This window comes from Lactuca virosa, chromosome 4 (genome assembly GCF_052849685.1).
Source record: "Lactuca virosa cultivar CGN04683 chromosome 4, Lactuca_virosa_CGN04683_v6, whole genome shotgun sequence".
Classification (NCBI taxonomy): Eukaryota; Viridiplantae; Streptophyta; class Magnoliopsida; order Asterales; family Asteraceae; genus Lactuca; species Lactuca virosa.
Window position 1 is genome coordinate 155,100,526 of NC_136429.1, and position 16,370 is coordinate 155,116,895.

The following is a 16,370-nucleotide window of genomic DNA, read 5'->3' on the forward strand; positions in this document are numbered from 1 at the left end:
GTTGTTTAGTTGGTATGAAGATGACAATTTAAATCATTAAAAAACGCTCGAGGGCTCGAAAAATGTTACACTTGATAGATTGACTATTTGGTCTAAAAATAAGGGAGATAGGGGTCGAGATAGTAGGAGATAAAGATCGACTATGCATCAGATTGTGTATATCTCTTATTAAACTTTTTGAATTTTAAAACAAAATGTATAAGGTAAGTTATGATGAAAAGCGACAATTAATTTATATTGAAATTTGGCTGTAATGGGCAAAACAGGAGACGACGCACCGGCCATCGGCATTGACCTCGGAACAACGTACTCATGTGTCGCCGTTTGGAAGAATGATCGCATCGAAATCATTCCTAATGCTCAGGGATATAGAACGACACCGTCTTGTGTTGCTTTCGTTGATGCAGCACGTCTCATTGGCGATGGCGCCAAGAACCAAGCCACCATCAACCCTGCTAACACCATATTTGGTACGTAATAACCTTTTTTTCTTTTCATACATTTTATTGAATGTTGGTATTTTATTATGATTAAGCGTAAGGAAATTCCATATTTTAAGAATCATTCCTCACTCAACAGCGGAATCTGATACATTTAAGTCCACTGAAGTCTTAGATCATTGTTATAAACAAATATTTTTTGAAGTAATGTTCAGATGCTAAGAGGTTGATTGGAAGAAGGTTCAGTGATTCCAAAGTGCAGGAGGACAAGAAATTGTGGCCTTTTAAGGTGATAGAAGGTCCTTCCGACACACCAAAGATAGTCGTCTCCTACAAAGGTAAAGCCAAGGAATTTTTGGCGGAAGAAATTTCATCAATGGTTCTTGGAAGGATGAAAGAACTTGCAGAATCATACGTTGGAAAGCCCGTGAAAGATGCTGTGATAACAGTCCCCGCTTACTTTAACGATTCACAGCGTCAAGCAACAAAAGATGCTGGCACTATTGCTGGACTCAACGTCATTAGCATGATCAATGAACCTACAGCAGCTGCAATTGCTTATGGTCTAGAAGAGCCCTTCAAAATGATAGAGAAAAAGAAGAATGTGGTGGTGTTTGATCTGGGTGGTGGCACTTTTGATGTCTCTATATTGACTATGGTAGAAGGGGAATTCGGTACCTTTGAAGTGAAAGCCGTTGCTGGTGATACTCATTTGGGAGGCGAGGATTTTGATAACCGCATGGTGGATCACTGTGTTAAGGAATTCAAAAGAAAATGGAAGAAAGACTTGACACCCAACAAAAAAGCATTGGGGAGACTGAGATGTGCTTGTGAAAAAGCAAAAAGGATTCTCTCAAGCGATACTCTCACATCTATCGAGCTAGATTGCTTGCATGAGGGGATTGATTTCTCTATGAAATTCAGTCGAGCTAAATTTGAAGACCTCAACATGGAGTATTTTGATCGATGCATCAAGACTCTGGAGGCATGTTTAAGCGATGCAAAGATCAAGAAACCGGAGGTAAACGAGGTGATTCTTGTTGGTGGGTCAACTAGAATACCAAAGGTCCAATGTATGTTGCAAAAACTTTTCTATCAGAAGGAGCTATACAAGAGCCTAAACCCCGATGAGGCTGTAGCATATGGTGCAGCAGTTATGGCTGCAAAGTTAAGTGGTAACAGTGATAAAAGATGTCGAGATTTGGTGTTATTAGATGTCACTCCTTTGTCCCTTGGTATAGAGGTAAGAGGCAAAAGATTTAGCATCGTGATCCCACGGAACACTCCAATACCTATGAAAAAATCCAAAAATTATTGTACATCCCGTGACAACCAGACTTCTTTGGATATCATGGTGTATCAAGGTGAAAGAGCCAAATCTACGGATAACCATTTGTTGGGGAAGTTCACAATTTCTGGAATACCCCCAGCTTCAAAACGAGTTGCAACATGCATCGTCTATTTTGAAATAGATGCCAGCGGTATCCTCACAGTCACAGCAGAGATATTATCAACCGGTAAGATGAATAAACTCATGATTACCAATGAAACCAGAAGACTCTCAAAGCAAGAGATCGAGCAGATGGTAAAAGATGCTGAAGACTACAAACACGAGGACCAAGAATACAAAAAGAAAGTAGATGCATTCAATGCTCTAGAGGATTGCATATACGACATGAAAAATAAGATTAAGAATATGGCTTACAGTGAGAGGTTGAAGATAATGGAGCGCACTATTGCTGACACGACCAAGTGGATTGAGCACCATGAAGATGCATCCATTGATGAGGTTCAGGCAATGAAGGAAAATCTGGAGTCCATATGCATGCAAGAATTTTAGTTCTCAAATAATCATGGTTGTTAATTAAACTGGTATCTTCTAAGGTTGTCGTTTTTTTTCATTAGTTTATGCTAAACAGTGCAACTCATGAATTATGGAATGCTATTTTGATCATCCCCTCATGCGAGGCATGTATTGGTATATTATGGATTTAGAGAAATTTGCGTTCTATTTTCATATGTTGGTTATTGTTTGATTTATAATGTTCAATCATGTATCATGACAAAACGTCCAATATGGTTTATGCCACACAAGGTAAAGTTATGTTGTCCCCTTTTTTGTTTCGGTATGAGTATATGCTGAATTTACCCCAAGCATGAAGCAACCCAAAAGAGAAATGGGAACTTGTGAAAATTAGGAGCTAGTGTGCTTACTTTAAAGAACCGCAACAGATACATTATGTATTGAAGTAAATGAGTTTTTGTAATTGTAATGCCATGCTTCTGTGGACTCAACAAGACCACAAGAACCTTAATCATTTGAAATGGAGCTTCAAAAGCCATTTTTCATCGGCAAGAGAATATTAAAAGAAATTAACAGTTCCTCTTGAATAACAAACACCAGATGTTTGGTTAATATTTGTAATCTGTCATTCCTTAGGCATCTTTTTCTTTGAACCAATTTATATTTCCATGATTCGAGCAATGTTGGTAGATATTTAATTGGTATACTTACTAGTTTCTAGATTGTACTGGTTGTGAAGTTATGAACGCAAGTCTTCGTAAGAATCCTAATTGCTTTTATGACATCTATGGAGTTGATAATGGGATCATGACTTAATCCAGAAAGTAATATATGCATTTTCTTTTGACGTAATGCAAAAAGAACGACTTAATAGAGAAAGTTGCGGATAACATGTTACAAATTTGTCATGGTATATTTTTCAATTTTTCTCAAATTTTTTGTAAATGTCATGTATCTAGAAAACAACACTTAAAAGGGACTTATTTAAGCAACTATTAAAGAATGGTTACTAAGGAAAAGATTGTTGGGATTGGAAAATGAAAGGTTGATAGTAAGACGATTTGAGGGCCTTTCGGTGGTCAAAAAATATTAAAAATATATATTTTTTGAATCCTTGAAACGACACTTTTCTAATGGTGAGCCCAAAAATCGATTTTGAGACAACAAATTTCAACCAAAAACAGAGAAATTCGTGACGTGAAAATTTTTCTGGCCACCAAACGAGGCTCTGATACCAGTTGTTGGGATTGGAAAACTCTTCTATTAAGCATACGAACAAAATTTCAATAGGAGAAGCATCTCTCACACTCAGCTCCAAGACAAACTCTTTTTCTAACACTCACTCTAGTGTTATGCTATGCAACTCTCTCTGTTTAGGATGACTAACAACTAATGCTAGAATAAAGACTAACAACTAATGCTAGAACCTTTATTTATAGTAATATCAGCCACCATTTCATTTATTGTGTTCGCAATAGAGGAAAAACTTTCCATCCTAGGTTCTCTTTTGTCAAAAAAGAAAAAAAGCGGCTTCCAGAAAAAGAGGGTGAAATATAACAAAGATTACAAAAGCACAGGATATATACAAGTAAAATGTTTTTGTTAGAGTGTGACTTGGATTTTAATGCTTGAATAAGTAACTCGCTTACTCGCCCCATAAGAGCATTGGGTATGGGTCAGTGTTATAACGTCATCTTACATGCCACATCAGCCTTAACACCACCATAACACCATGCAGGAAATGGTGTTCCAATATTATAACTTGTTAAGAGGTAGAAAAAGGTAGAGAGAGAAAGAGAGAAAGAGGAAGGAAAATGATTTTGATTGGTCCTTAGTTCCCGTTTCAATAAGTGGTAACGAGCACGAGAAGTGCCATAACGAGTAGAAACGAGAAGGGGGGCGGTGTTCCCCCCGTTATAACGCCGTTTTTGGCATCCACCTCAGCCACAACGAGCACGAGATGTGCCCACACCGTATCCTCTAATGAAGTGAAGAAATCTCTACGATATGGACCCGTTTTACTATTCCAGAGTTACTTGTATATGGGCTTGGCCCAATAATGAAGGGTACAAATGTTGCTTCCATAAGAAACTTACAGCATGAAGTAGTCATGATCATACATATTAAGAACAAAAGGAGTATGCAATTTATATTAGTAAAATACTTAAATACACTGATGTGAGAACACATCAATACTATAATGTTAAGTAGTTAAACCTCCACAATTTGCCTATTCAAAACCTCATTTAGCTTCACAATTTGTGGGTGCAAGTTGTCATCAACACGAAATTCATGAACCACACCATCCACCTCAATCCAACTACATCCAACATTTGATTCTGATTCTGATTCCTTCTTTCTCTCACTCATTACTTTTCGTACTTCGCCAACTCTTTCCCATTTACTTAAAGAAGCATACAGGTTCGAAAGAAGCACTTCACTTCCAATGAAATTACCACAATACCCTTGCTCAACATACGCAATAATCTTGTCTGCAAGACTCGCATCCTTATATATCCTACAACCACTAAGCAACGCCCTCCATATAACAACATCGGCATCCAAAGGCATCTTGATTGCAATCAATAAAGCCATCTTCAAGTAGCCAGCACGACCTAATAAATCAACAAGGCAACCATAATGTTCAACTTTGGGTTTAATTTTCCATAATCTCTCCATGTTGTGGAAAATCAAAGAACCTTCATTTACCAAACCCGAATGGCTACATCCTTTTAAGACACCAAGAAGTGTGACCTCATTGGGTGCAATGTCTTCAGCTAGCATTTGATCGAACACTTGGAGGGCATCCCTACAAAGACCATGAGCTGAAAATCCAGAGATCATGCTTGTGTAGTTGCAAACATCTGGTTGAGCTATCTTGTGAAAGATTTGGTATCCAGAATCTATCATCCCACATTTTGCATACATATCAATTAGAGCAGTTAAGATGTTAGATGTGTTGTTAACAGCTGTCTTGACTATGTAGGCATGAATCCATTTTCCTTGATCTAAAGCCCCGAGATTAGCACAAGCAGATAAAGCACACACAAGAACAGCCTCGTTAGGGTTTTTTGTGTCATGAGATTGTCTTAGCATATCATGGAAATATGAAAGGGCATCGATATACCTGCCACAATCTAGGAATCCAGAAATTATAACTGCCCAAGATACTGTGTTGCGTATGGGCATCATTGTAAAGATTTCAGAGGCAATTGTGATTTCGCCTTGCTTGACATGCCCACCTAGAAGACTGGTCCATGAGAAGACGTCTCTTTCAGGCATTTCATCGAATACCTTGCGTGCGTCGTGTAGTTTATGAAATACAGCGTACAAATTTATTAGGGAGTTACCAATGTAGAGATTATTTACGTGCCCCTTTTTTATGATTATACCATGCACGATCATTCCATGTAATTCTGAGTTTTGGTGTGTGCATGACGTGATCAAGAAAGTGAATGTGAATTTGTCTGGGACAATTAAGGGATTCTCTTTAATTGCATTCAATTGGCGAAAAAGATAGATGGGTTCTGGAGAATTTTGGAGTTTGGAATAGGATCTGATCACTAGATTCCATAACAAAATCGGTGGGGGATAATCAGGGTAATGATCGAATAGCGTTCTTGCAAAAGTGAGGCTATTAGTTGATAGATAGCAATGGATTAGAGAGTCGATCAGAATGGAATATGATGTCAGTGATTGGGTGATGACTCGAGCGTGTACTTGCTTGAGTTGCAACAACGGTGGTCGCTGATTTAGCAGCTGGTTAAGTGTTTTTGGATTTGGGTTGGTGGGGATATTAGATTTTAATGAACAAAAGCTATGAGAAGCTATAAACCTGAAGAACTGCTTAAAGGTTTCGACTTTGAATCCCAAAGTTGAATGCATTTCATGGCAATAAAGATTTTAAGGGTGTACTAGCTTCTTCTGCTCATACCCGTTAAGAGTTGGTTAAAAGAAATTTATAGTACGAGCTACCATTGCCCTTAAACAAAATTCGTCCAGATGAGATGATTATATCTCGTTAAGGCATTTCAGCAAACATCTTCGGAGCACAAATTAGGGCTTCAATCCAAAGCATACATGCTCTCCGTAGAAATGGCCACACAAACATCCGAATCAAACCCAAAGTCAATGTTGTTGGTTTGACTCAAATCGTTGCATGTGTTTCAGTTGATACGGGGAAGAGCAGTCATTGGCTTGCTCGTAGTTAGTTAGGAAGGTGTTCGATGAAATGCGTGAGAGAGGTGCTTCCCGATCATCAAGAAAAAATAATGAAACAAGTCAACAACTCAAGTTGGAAATGCAACATAAACACCAAAAAAATCCTCAATAACTCGTAACTATTGGGGTCTTACTACAAAAATGTGGTAACACTTATAAAACTGTTAAAAGGCATCTTAAACCGGAACCCAACCCTAAGATTTGCAGAGAAAATTGCAAATATAGCCAAATTTCTTAATTACTTTGTGGAAAATAGTCAAAAAAAACCCAAATTACAAATATAGCCAATGATGGATTAAACTCATCTGCAATTTTAGCATTCCATCTGCGAACGTACAATTCGTTGAAGCACAGTCGTGCTTTAGCAACTTGTACGTTCGCAGGTGGTTTTTTTTGTTTTTTTTTTATTTTTTCCGTATAAATACCCTATCTTTGACTAAAATCGCAGATGAACTACGCGATTTCCTCTCATCCCACCTACGATTTTGCGTTTTTTTTAACTACAAATTTGATAGGGTTTAACTACAAAACAACATTATTATATATAAAGTTTTGCAAAAAATTATCAATTTAGTTCTTATTTCTTTGTAATATTTGTTTAAAACATCTCTAATACAATTAATTATCCAACAAAAACTTTGAAAAATAAAATCGTCCATAATGCCGAGAGAGAGAGAGAGAGAGAGAGAGAGAGAGAGATCTTAAAAAAAGTTTGAAAAATGAAAGAAGAAAAAAAAATTGCGTTTTTATACCCCTGAAAAAGAGAAATCACAGAAGTCCATCTGCGAACGTGCAAGTCGCTAAAACGTATATGTGCTTTAGTGACTAGTACGTTCGCAGATTGACAAGTAAAATCACAGATGGACTGAATCCATCTGCGATTTTGATGGTTATTTTTGTAATTTAGGTTTTATTTTGCTATTTTCCACAAAGTAATTAACATTTTTGGCTAAATTTGCAATTTTCTCAAATTTTTATAATTAACGATATAAAGTTGCTCTAGCCCAATACAATTTGTTAAATTTGATGTTGTTGAACAAATAACAATACAACATCAAACATGTATTATACTTTTTCGATTACTACAAACTCATACCAAATTTGGTCTTGCCTTCCATTACATCTCAATGTAAATGCTTTTTTTTCAAAATAAACAAAAATGTTGCATGATTTGTCAATTATTACAACTTGGTTTAGTGATTTTAAGCTTATTCATTTCTAGTTTATTAACTGATGTTTATTTATTATAAGTTTTAAATTTAATTTTTATGTTTCAAATTAAATGCTTTTTAATTTCATGCAACACTTACACAAAAAACACACATATATTGCAAATTTACAATACTTGATACAAACAGATAATTGAAATGTATCTAGTTTGTAAAAAGTTAATAGGTATAATGTTTGTTTTTAATAAACTATAAAAAGAGAAACAAAAAAAATATATACCTACAAGATTTTTTGAGCGTTAAAAATTGTTGGAGAGGATTTACTACTTGACAATTTTTAACAAATTTATGTAGAAAACAAACGTTATGTGGTGGATTCTAATGCTCCAAATATTAGGAACGTACAAGGTTATTTATGAAACCAAGAATCAAAAAGTAAATCGATAAGGTCGTTACACAAACTTTTATAATTGTATTTAGGGATTATAATATGTTATAATTTTTTAAAGATGATAAATTATAGAGATAATTCCTCAAAGCTAAATGTATATGATGAAATATTTCTTGTAATCCTTCATATTGTGGGATCATAGCAAATTAGCAAGTATATAAATTGTTTATTGTAAGGCAATTTATCCTTTCATAAGAACAAAAAAAAAAACAACAATCACATTCATGACACCATCTGAAAGAAAACTGAAACGGCTCATCTTATGCATAAAAGAAAGATCTTTTTTCTTCAAAAATCAACAACACTGCTTATTCATAAAATTATTAACAATCTTTTTCATGCTTCAAGGGAACAAGTAATGATCACCATCAACATCAACATCAAATCAAGCACTTCCAGAAGCTGATTTACGAGCTTCTTCTCGTGTCACAGCTCTCACATAAATCTCATAGCAACATCCTGCAAAAAATGAGGATGTGAGGGAAATTCATGTCTTTTGCAACAGATAAAAGACTGAGTTTGAGTCTTTGTCCAACATGTTGCTACAAAATCCTTATTATGATGTGTCATGTTGCTTGAAATTTATTTTCTTTAGAACAACTTTACATCTGTGAAACTTAGCTAAAAATGCCATGTAGGCTAAAAATAAACAAAACCAGTTTAAAAAAATATTATTTTTTTCAATTTGGGATTTGACATACCAGCTACAACTGCAATAGTGAGGTAATCTCCAATTCTTCTGATGCGTGAGGCACCTTTCCTATATGATTTAAAACGCTCTAATGCTGGGTCCTTTGCCAAAAGCTGCAAAAAGTACACATTTTCACAAGTTGAGTTTATATAATTGGCTGTAATGCTTGACATACAGACATTAATAAATTTTGACAAGGGAAAAAAACAATAGAATAACTTCCTTGAAAGTTTTGGCTATGAATAAACACAAAACATCATGTTTAATAAACAAACGAATGATTATTGCCTATGTTAAGATTACACAAACTAAACCTTGCTAGAAACAATGGAAGTCAGCTATCAGCCCCATATACACAAATGTTGTGGATAAATACTTTTGAATATTTGGAAATTAGAAAAAGTTGTTAATGCCAAAAGAAGTAGCAAGAAATTCTTGCAGTCATAGTCCCTAATATGGATTGTAGAAAGACCAGAGAAGAAAATGAATATCCATTATATCAGGACTTATGATGCCACTCATGGTACACATTACATAACTTACAGAGTTACAGTTACAGATAGGAAGGGAGATGCAGTGTTCATGAAGAGCCATGTCTTAAAGGATGATATGTTAAAGCATTATAGGTTATCATAGGCAAGCAAGTAGGCAAGAGTGGTAATACATGAGAAAGCATGAACTAAATTAGGGCTTGTTCTTACAGAGTAGCCTGAGAAATTGAAATTCAAACAAAAGAAAATCTCGACAAATAAGACATCAATGAAAATATCTAGCTTCGTTTTCGACCTATCCATATGCACATGCAATCCTATGCCAACAGCCATCGATACAAATCAATATCAAATGGGGATCAAACAAACACTTACGGCTTTCTCGCGAGCCCCAGGTTCTACATGAAGTTGACGTCTAGATTGCAACTGCGAAACCTCAGCCGCCTAAATCAAAATCAAAAATTAGTTTGAAAATACACGCATCAATCGACGAACAAACGCATAGAACAACTGAGAAACTTATAGACCGAATCAAGCGGAAAATATATAAATAGAGAGGGATTGATACCTGAGGATGATGAGAACGAAGGACAGCAAAGGTGTCACGTTTGAGAAAGGAAGCCATTGCTGCTAGCTGAGCTCGGGGGAAGGGAAAGTTGCAGATGTGGAGATGAAAACTGATCCGACGCTGGATCTTGAAAAATGAATTTGTAAGTAAAAATGTTTCCGTATCATCCCCATACTTTATCTAGTTTCCATTTACAACCCTCTACTATTCCGTCACTAACGTCAAATCCGAATAAAAACGTCACTCTCAAATAATTGAATAAATGGAAATCAAATTTGTGAATTATTAGGTTGCTATAGTTGTTTGAAGCTTTGACAGGGTTGGTAATCACAAAATAATAATAATAATAATGTAATATATATATATATATATATATATATATATATATATATAAAAGGAAAAGTTCAATAGAGAACCATAATTATTGGTTCTTCAAGGAACCAAATCTTTTTTTCAATTTCTAGAGTTTATTCTTTATCGAAAAAAAAAATCTAAAAATATCTAAATTCATATATTAACATTGTGAATGTGAAAAATATTTTTCGGATTCACCGTGTGAATCCGGATTCACATTGTGAATTTTCAAAAATTCACATTGTGAATTTGACGTAAAAAAAATCGAATTTGATTTCATTGGAAAAAGGATAAAAAGTTATGAATTTCTGTATTTTTAGTTTTTTTTTTTTTTTTGATAAAAAATAAGTTCTAAAAGTTGAAAAAAAGATTGGTTCATTGGTTCATTGTTTAATTATGGTTCTCTATTGAACCTCACCCTATATATATATATATATATATATATATATATATATATATATATATATATATATATATATATATATATATATGGTACTTATAATTTTTCAGATTTTTTATTTTTATTCTTAATTTTTTTTTATTATATGAATGATCTTTACGATTTCAAAAATCTTACATGATCTTTAAACCATATAAAGAGACTTTTATATATTTTTTTATTATATTATATATTTTTTTTCTTATTTTTGGTTAATTAGAATCAATATTAATCTTTATAAAATTATAAACCATAGAAGACTTACCACTGTAACACCACAGTCTATGAGTTTAATGATCAAAAACTCAGCATTTATAATACATAAAGAGCGTTTGAGTAAACATTGATGACCTTCTTAGACATTTCATCAAATACTTGTAAGGAAATAAAATCAACCCTTATTTTCAAGATTGGTTCTCTTTCTTTCTTGGTAAGAAAAAACCAGAAAAAAATCTGAATTTTCTTTTATTCTATAGTCTCATTAATCTGATTTCAAAACGGGATGGGTATCGGATCAAATCAAGCTTTGCATTTTGTTAGTTTGTAAATCCAAACAGATCGATCTTTATATAGGGAAAAGAGATGGAAATGGTGATCGATGGCATAATTCAAGAGATGGTGGCTAGCGATGGCGGTAAAAGAGGATGAGATGGTGGCCAACAGGATTCAAGATGTGGTGGTCAACGTTGTTCAAGAGATGGTGGCCGACAACGATAAGAGATAAGGAGATATGGTGACGGCGACAATGCTCAAAAGATGGTGGTCGGTGATAGGTTAGGGCCAGAAGAAAACAGAGAATCGAGATTAAGAATGTGGTGGGTAAATAGAAGTGGGGTGGGGTGTTATTTATTTCCGCTACAAAATATATGTTGGATATCTCAGTTTTGTTAATTAACTTTGATTGAAAAAATTACGTTTTAAGATTTGTAACACCAGTTTTTCACTTGTAAAAGATATAAAAAAATATAAACATTTGTAACTTTGTTTATAAAAATGAAAGTGACTATAAATTGCTTTTTAGCCAAAGTGATAAACATGATGTTTGTAGTACACATCAAGACGAACGTGTGGATATAAAAAGCGTCGAAATTGGAATTTGTATGAGAAAATTACAATTATTTGAAGATAACAAGAAAATAGTATATTCCAAACCAGCACCCTGCTCACCCGCCTACTGATATCTACGGATGTCGACGTGAATAGTGTCATGAATAGTGCTACAAGTAGTGTCATGAATAGTTCCATAAAAATCACTATAAATAGAGGGTCATCCCTCACTCCTTCTTTACAGCATTCTCTATCAAGAAACTCTCTCTCTCTCTCTCTCTATCTCTCTCTCTCTCCCCCCTCCCCTCTCGAGATCTCGGTCCCTCATGATTTGTTTTCTCGTTATGTAATCTAGTTAGCAAGACTCTACAAGTTTTGGAAGGATACTAATAAGAAAACGAATTGTCGAAGTTACGCTCACAATCGTCCGGATAACGCCAATTGAGTAAGTTATACTTACTTTTACATATAACTGATTATATTCATAGTCGTTATTATGAATATAATTGATTAGAGGTAAGAGTAAGTATAACTTACTCAATTGACGTAATCCGAACGACTACGAGCATAACTCTGATGCTTCCCTTTCTTATTAATATCCTTCCAAAACATCTAGAGTTTTGCTAACGAGATTATAGAACGAGAAAATAAATCACGAAGGACCGAGGTCTCGAGAGGGAGAAAATGATTATTGATAGAGAATGGTGCAAGGAAGGAGTGAGGGCGACCCTTTGTTTATAGTGGATTTCACAACACTATTCACGACACTATTTATGACACTATTCATGTCGACATCCGTAGACATCGGTAGGCAGGTGAGCAGGGTGTTGGTTTGGAATTTACTATTTTCTTGTTTTCTTTGGATAATTGTAACTTTCCCATACGAACTTCGAAGGTAACAAGAAAATAGCATATTCTAAACTAGCAACTTGCTCACCCGTCTACTAATGTCACACAAACAACTAGCATCCTACAAACATAATTTAGTGGGCCGATATTGGTGCCTTCGACCCAAGAGTACAGTGAAGAGACTCACCTCGATCTGTTGATAAACAAACAACACTCGAGCTGCTGAACCGAAAAATCTCTGCAATATTCACAAGTAATAAAACTGTAATTAGCAATTAGGACATAAAGCATGACCATGAGTTTAAATCCTTAATCCTGAATCCTAGGGTAAAAGACCATTTTAACCTCTTAAGGTTAACCCGAACCAAAAGCACCCCGGACCCTAAAATAGACCAAAAAGACCCTAAGCCCATTTCTGGGAGTACGTCGTACGTACCCCAGCCTTACGCCCCGTGTACTCACCAGCCAGCCATCGAGACTAAAACCCAGTACGCGCAGCATACTTAGGAGTACGCCCGATGTACTGGTCAGACACCTTTTCCTCATCAAAAAGGGCTTAATTCATTAAGACCTTACATCCACAACTCATATCTGCTTCTAATATAGGTCTTAATCCATAAAGTCGATAGCGTTAATCCTTTGCATGGCTCCAAGTGTCCAAACCCTAGATCTACCATTCTACTTCCATAAAATGACCATTAAGCCAAGCATGGTTGGTACACAACCATTAAGATGCAAACTTTATGACTAAGGGACCTCATAAAATATCAAAAGAACCACTCAAAACTTTTGTAGTAGCATGTACTTACAAGAACTCATCCATGGGACCTAAACATGCTTAAATCTCAACTAGTCTTAGATTAAAGCATAGAGTAACCAAGGTCAAGACTTTATACCTCATGGAAGTTGAGAAAGATGAATAGACCCCGGATCTAGAAAGCTCCAACTTGATCAATGCTCCTTAACCAAAGCTTATTCTTCTTCAAGATACACCAAAGTACACTAAAATCACTCAAAAACTCAAGATTCACACAAATGGGAGCTAGGGTTTTGTGGGATGTCTTCAAGGGAATGGGGGCTGATGAGGGAGCAACCTCATGGTCTATAATGATGTTTAAATAGGGTCCAAACCCTAAAAATTAGGGTTTCCCCATGTACCTTGATTATGCTCGGCATACAGATCTAATATAATATCCATAAAATTTCATAAAAAATTAAACTTTTTCAAACCAACCAAAATCATAATTGTGTACATTGTAGTTTCAAAACATGTTTAACATCAAAGTTTTTCCCAAAATCACAAACATAACATGAGGAGGTGAACGATCAAGCCTTTGACTTCCCACGATCATCTGAGGTACCTGAAACATAACCCAAAACTGTAAGCCCAATGCTTAGTGAGTTTCCCCAAAATACCACCAGGACACATAATTATAGATATTACAACAACAACATGCATACAGAACCTTCAGCATGTCTGGACCACCGCACCGGGCCTTCAACATGTCTGGACCGTTCTCTGGGCTTTCAGCCTGACTGGTCCGCCTCACAGGCCTTCAGTCTATTTGTGCCGCCTTGGGCCTGTTGGTCTTCTGCACACAGCAGGACCGCCTCAACCCAACCAACCATCACATATCCACATATAACATAATCAAACATAACTAGCATATACAGACAGTTATACAGGTCTAGCGGATCACTATAGCATAACAAGCATACAATAAACCAGGATAACAATCCAAATGGGCGACATTGGTGCCTTTGACCCGAGAGTATAGTGAGGACAACTCACCTTACAAGCAACACAAAATTGATAAGGTCCGACTCCGAATCTCAGCTCTCAACTCAAATGCCTACAACTATCAAATGACCAATTCCATCAAAATTCCAACAATACCCAAAATACCCTCAAGGTCAAACTTGTTCAAAGTCAACGGTCAAGGTCAACAGTCCATGCTGACCCAAAACGTCGTGTTTACTAGCAAACACGCCGTGTTTCGATAACATCCAGATGATCGGGAAAACTCCAGCCAACATGCCGTGTTGGCTTGAAAACATGTTGTGTTCTCCCGAGTTCCAGCAGCTTAATACATTCAGTTGTTTTCTTCGATTCCAGGGACTCCAAGGCTCAGATCTAGACCCAAATGCTATCAAGAAGGATAAAGTTTCCAACTTTATCCTTTGGAACTACTCTAAGGGTCCCAAAACCCAACCACAAGGCTTGAAGGTTCAAAGGCTTAACCAAGAAGCACTAAATCCTTGAAGTCTGAAACCCATACTTTCCAGAAGAGATTCTAGCACCAAAACTCTCTCAAAGGTCGGTGCTTTATAGACATGCATGTCCAATGCATGTCTTGAACCCAAAATAGGTCAAAAATGGGTATTTATGACCTACTCTCCATGCATGGCATCAAAACTCGACTATAGGCCATATCCAAGACTATACAATGTCGCTTAGACCTGGAGATTCATAAAGTTGCTAACTTTATGAGATCCAACCATTCCTTCACTCAAGAACAACAAGAAAAAGGGACAAAACTCAAGATCTAGCAACATAGATGTAACGTCCCAAAATTCAAGGCCAAAAATTTCATTTTTAAATAAGTTATTATAAAACCATAAGTATAAAAACATCCATAATAACATCTCATGTCAAACCAAAGTGTCGATAGTCAAACATGTTATCATAAAATAATATCATAGTGTAATCCCAAAGATCTCATGTGCGGAAAACATAGTGTGATGCGCTGCGATCGAGCTGACTCATTTCCTTTGAAAACGAAGTACCTGAAAACAAAACTGAAAACTGTAAGCACGAAGCTTAGTGACTTCCCCCATCATACCACATACCATACAATAACATACATAGCCAAGCATATCTGGGTGCCGGCCTCCCCTTCGGTCTATTTCAACCGGATAGTTGCCTAGCATATCTGGGTGCTGGCCTCCCCTTCGGTATCTTTCAACCGGATAGTTGCCTAGCATATCTGGGTGATGGCCTCCCCTTCGGTCTCTTTCAACTGGATAACTGCCTAGCATATCTGGGTGCTGGCCTCCCCTTCGGTCTCTTTCAATCGGATAAATGCCTAGCATATCTGGGTGCTGGCCTCCCCTTCGGTCTCTTTCAACCGGATAACGGGGACTATTTCACCCCTACCACTACCACATAATAACATAACATAAACATACTGCTAGGAATGCATGGGTTCTGACGACCCCTTCGATATCTTTCAACCGGTATCCGGGGACTATTTCACCCCTACTACTACTGACATGTATCACATAGCATCCTAGCACACAAACATAACAGATAAGAGCATACCAGATAATTATCACAAAGACAATCATCTAACAAACAACTCCTACTAGTGGGCCGACATTGTGGCCTTAGACCCACTTCTACTGGAAGGTAACTCACCTCACACTGCTGAAGTCCCGCAGATGAAAATACGGACTGCTGGATGACAGATTCCCGAACTGTCAACATCAAAACAATACCCGATTAATAATTGGGTTCCAACATATACCTATAAGTCCATGCTTGGGGTAAAAGACCGCTTTACCCCTATCTTAGCTTGATTCAAGCCAAATGCCCAATCTAAAGGTCCAAAAGTCAACTATGAGTCAGAGCCCAACATATGGCCAATTTTCCAAATTGGGCCTGATATTGCCATATTTATACGCATTTTTAGGCAATATTTATTTATGTTTTTATTAATATTTTGGTTATTTGCATAGAATAATGGTACTTATAAGGATAAATTGTTATTTGCAGCCAAAATAAAAGCATTCTCGAAGATAGGGACTGAAACTGACAATATTTGGAACTTTGGAGGCTTGAAGGGA

At 36.3% G+C, this 16,370-nt stretch overlaps 3 protein-coding genes across 3 annotated transcripts; 1 reads left to right on the top strand and 2 right to left on the bottom strand.

The window, feature by feature from the left end:
* Positions 1-253: 253 nt before the first annotated feature.
* On the top strand, positions 254-2,508 carry LOC145105254 (heat shock cognate 70 kDa protein-like). Its single transcript, XM_079042385.1, has 2 exons — positions 254-470; positions 656-2,508. Exons 1-2 carry the CDS (start codon positions 254-256, stop codon positions 2,278-2,280), a joined length of 1,842 nt encoding a protein of 613 aa, XP_078898511.1. The 3' UTR covers positions 2,281-2,508.
* Positions 2,509-4,280: 1,772 nt separating this feature from the next.
* Positions 4,281-6,565, bottom strand: LOC145107580 (pentatricopeptide repeat-containing protein At5g66520-like). The gene has a single exon (XM_079044482.1). The coding sequence runs from the start codon at positions 6,127-6,129 to the stop codon at positions 4,456-4,458; it is 1,674 nt and encodes a 557-aa protein (XP_078900608.1). The 5' UTR covers positions 6,130-6,565; the 3' UTR covers positions 4,281-4,455.
* A 1,755-nt stretch (positions 6,566-8,320) lies between these two features.
* LOC145107581 (succinate dehydrogenase subunit 7A, mitochondrial-like) lies at positions 8,321-9,964 on the bottom strand. The gene is made up of 4 exons (XM_079044483.1): positions 9,836-9,964; positions 9,643-9,711; positions 8,787-8,889; positions 8,321-8,544 (listed from the first exon to the last, which is right to left on the bottom strand). Exons 1-4 carry the CDS (start codon positions 9,890-9,892, stop codon positions 8,471-8,473), a joined length of 303 nt encoding a protein of 100 aa, XP_078900609.1. The 5' UTR covers positions 9,893-9,964; the 3' UTR covers positions 8,321-8,470.
* Positions 9,965-16,370: the final 6,406 nt, after the last annotated feature.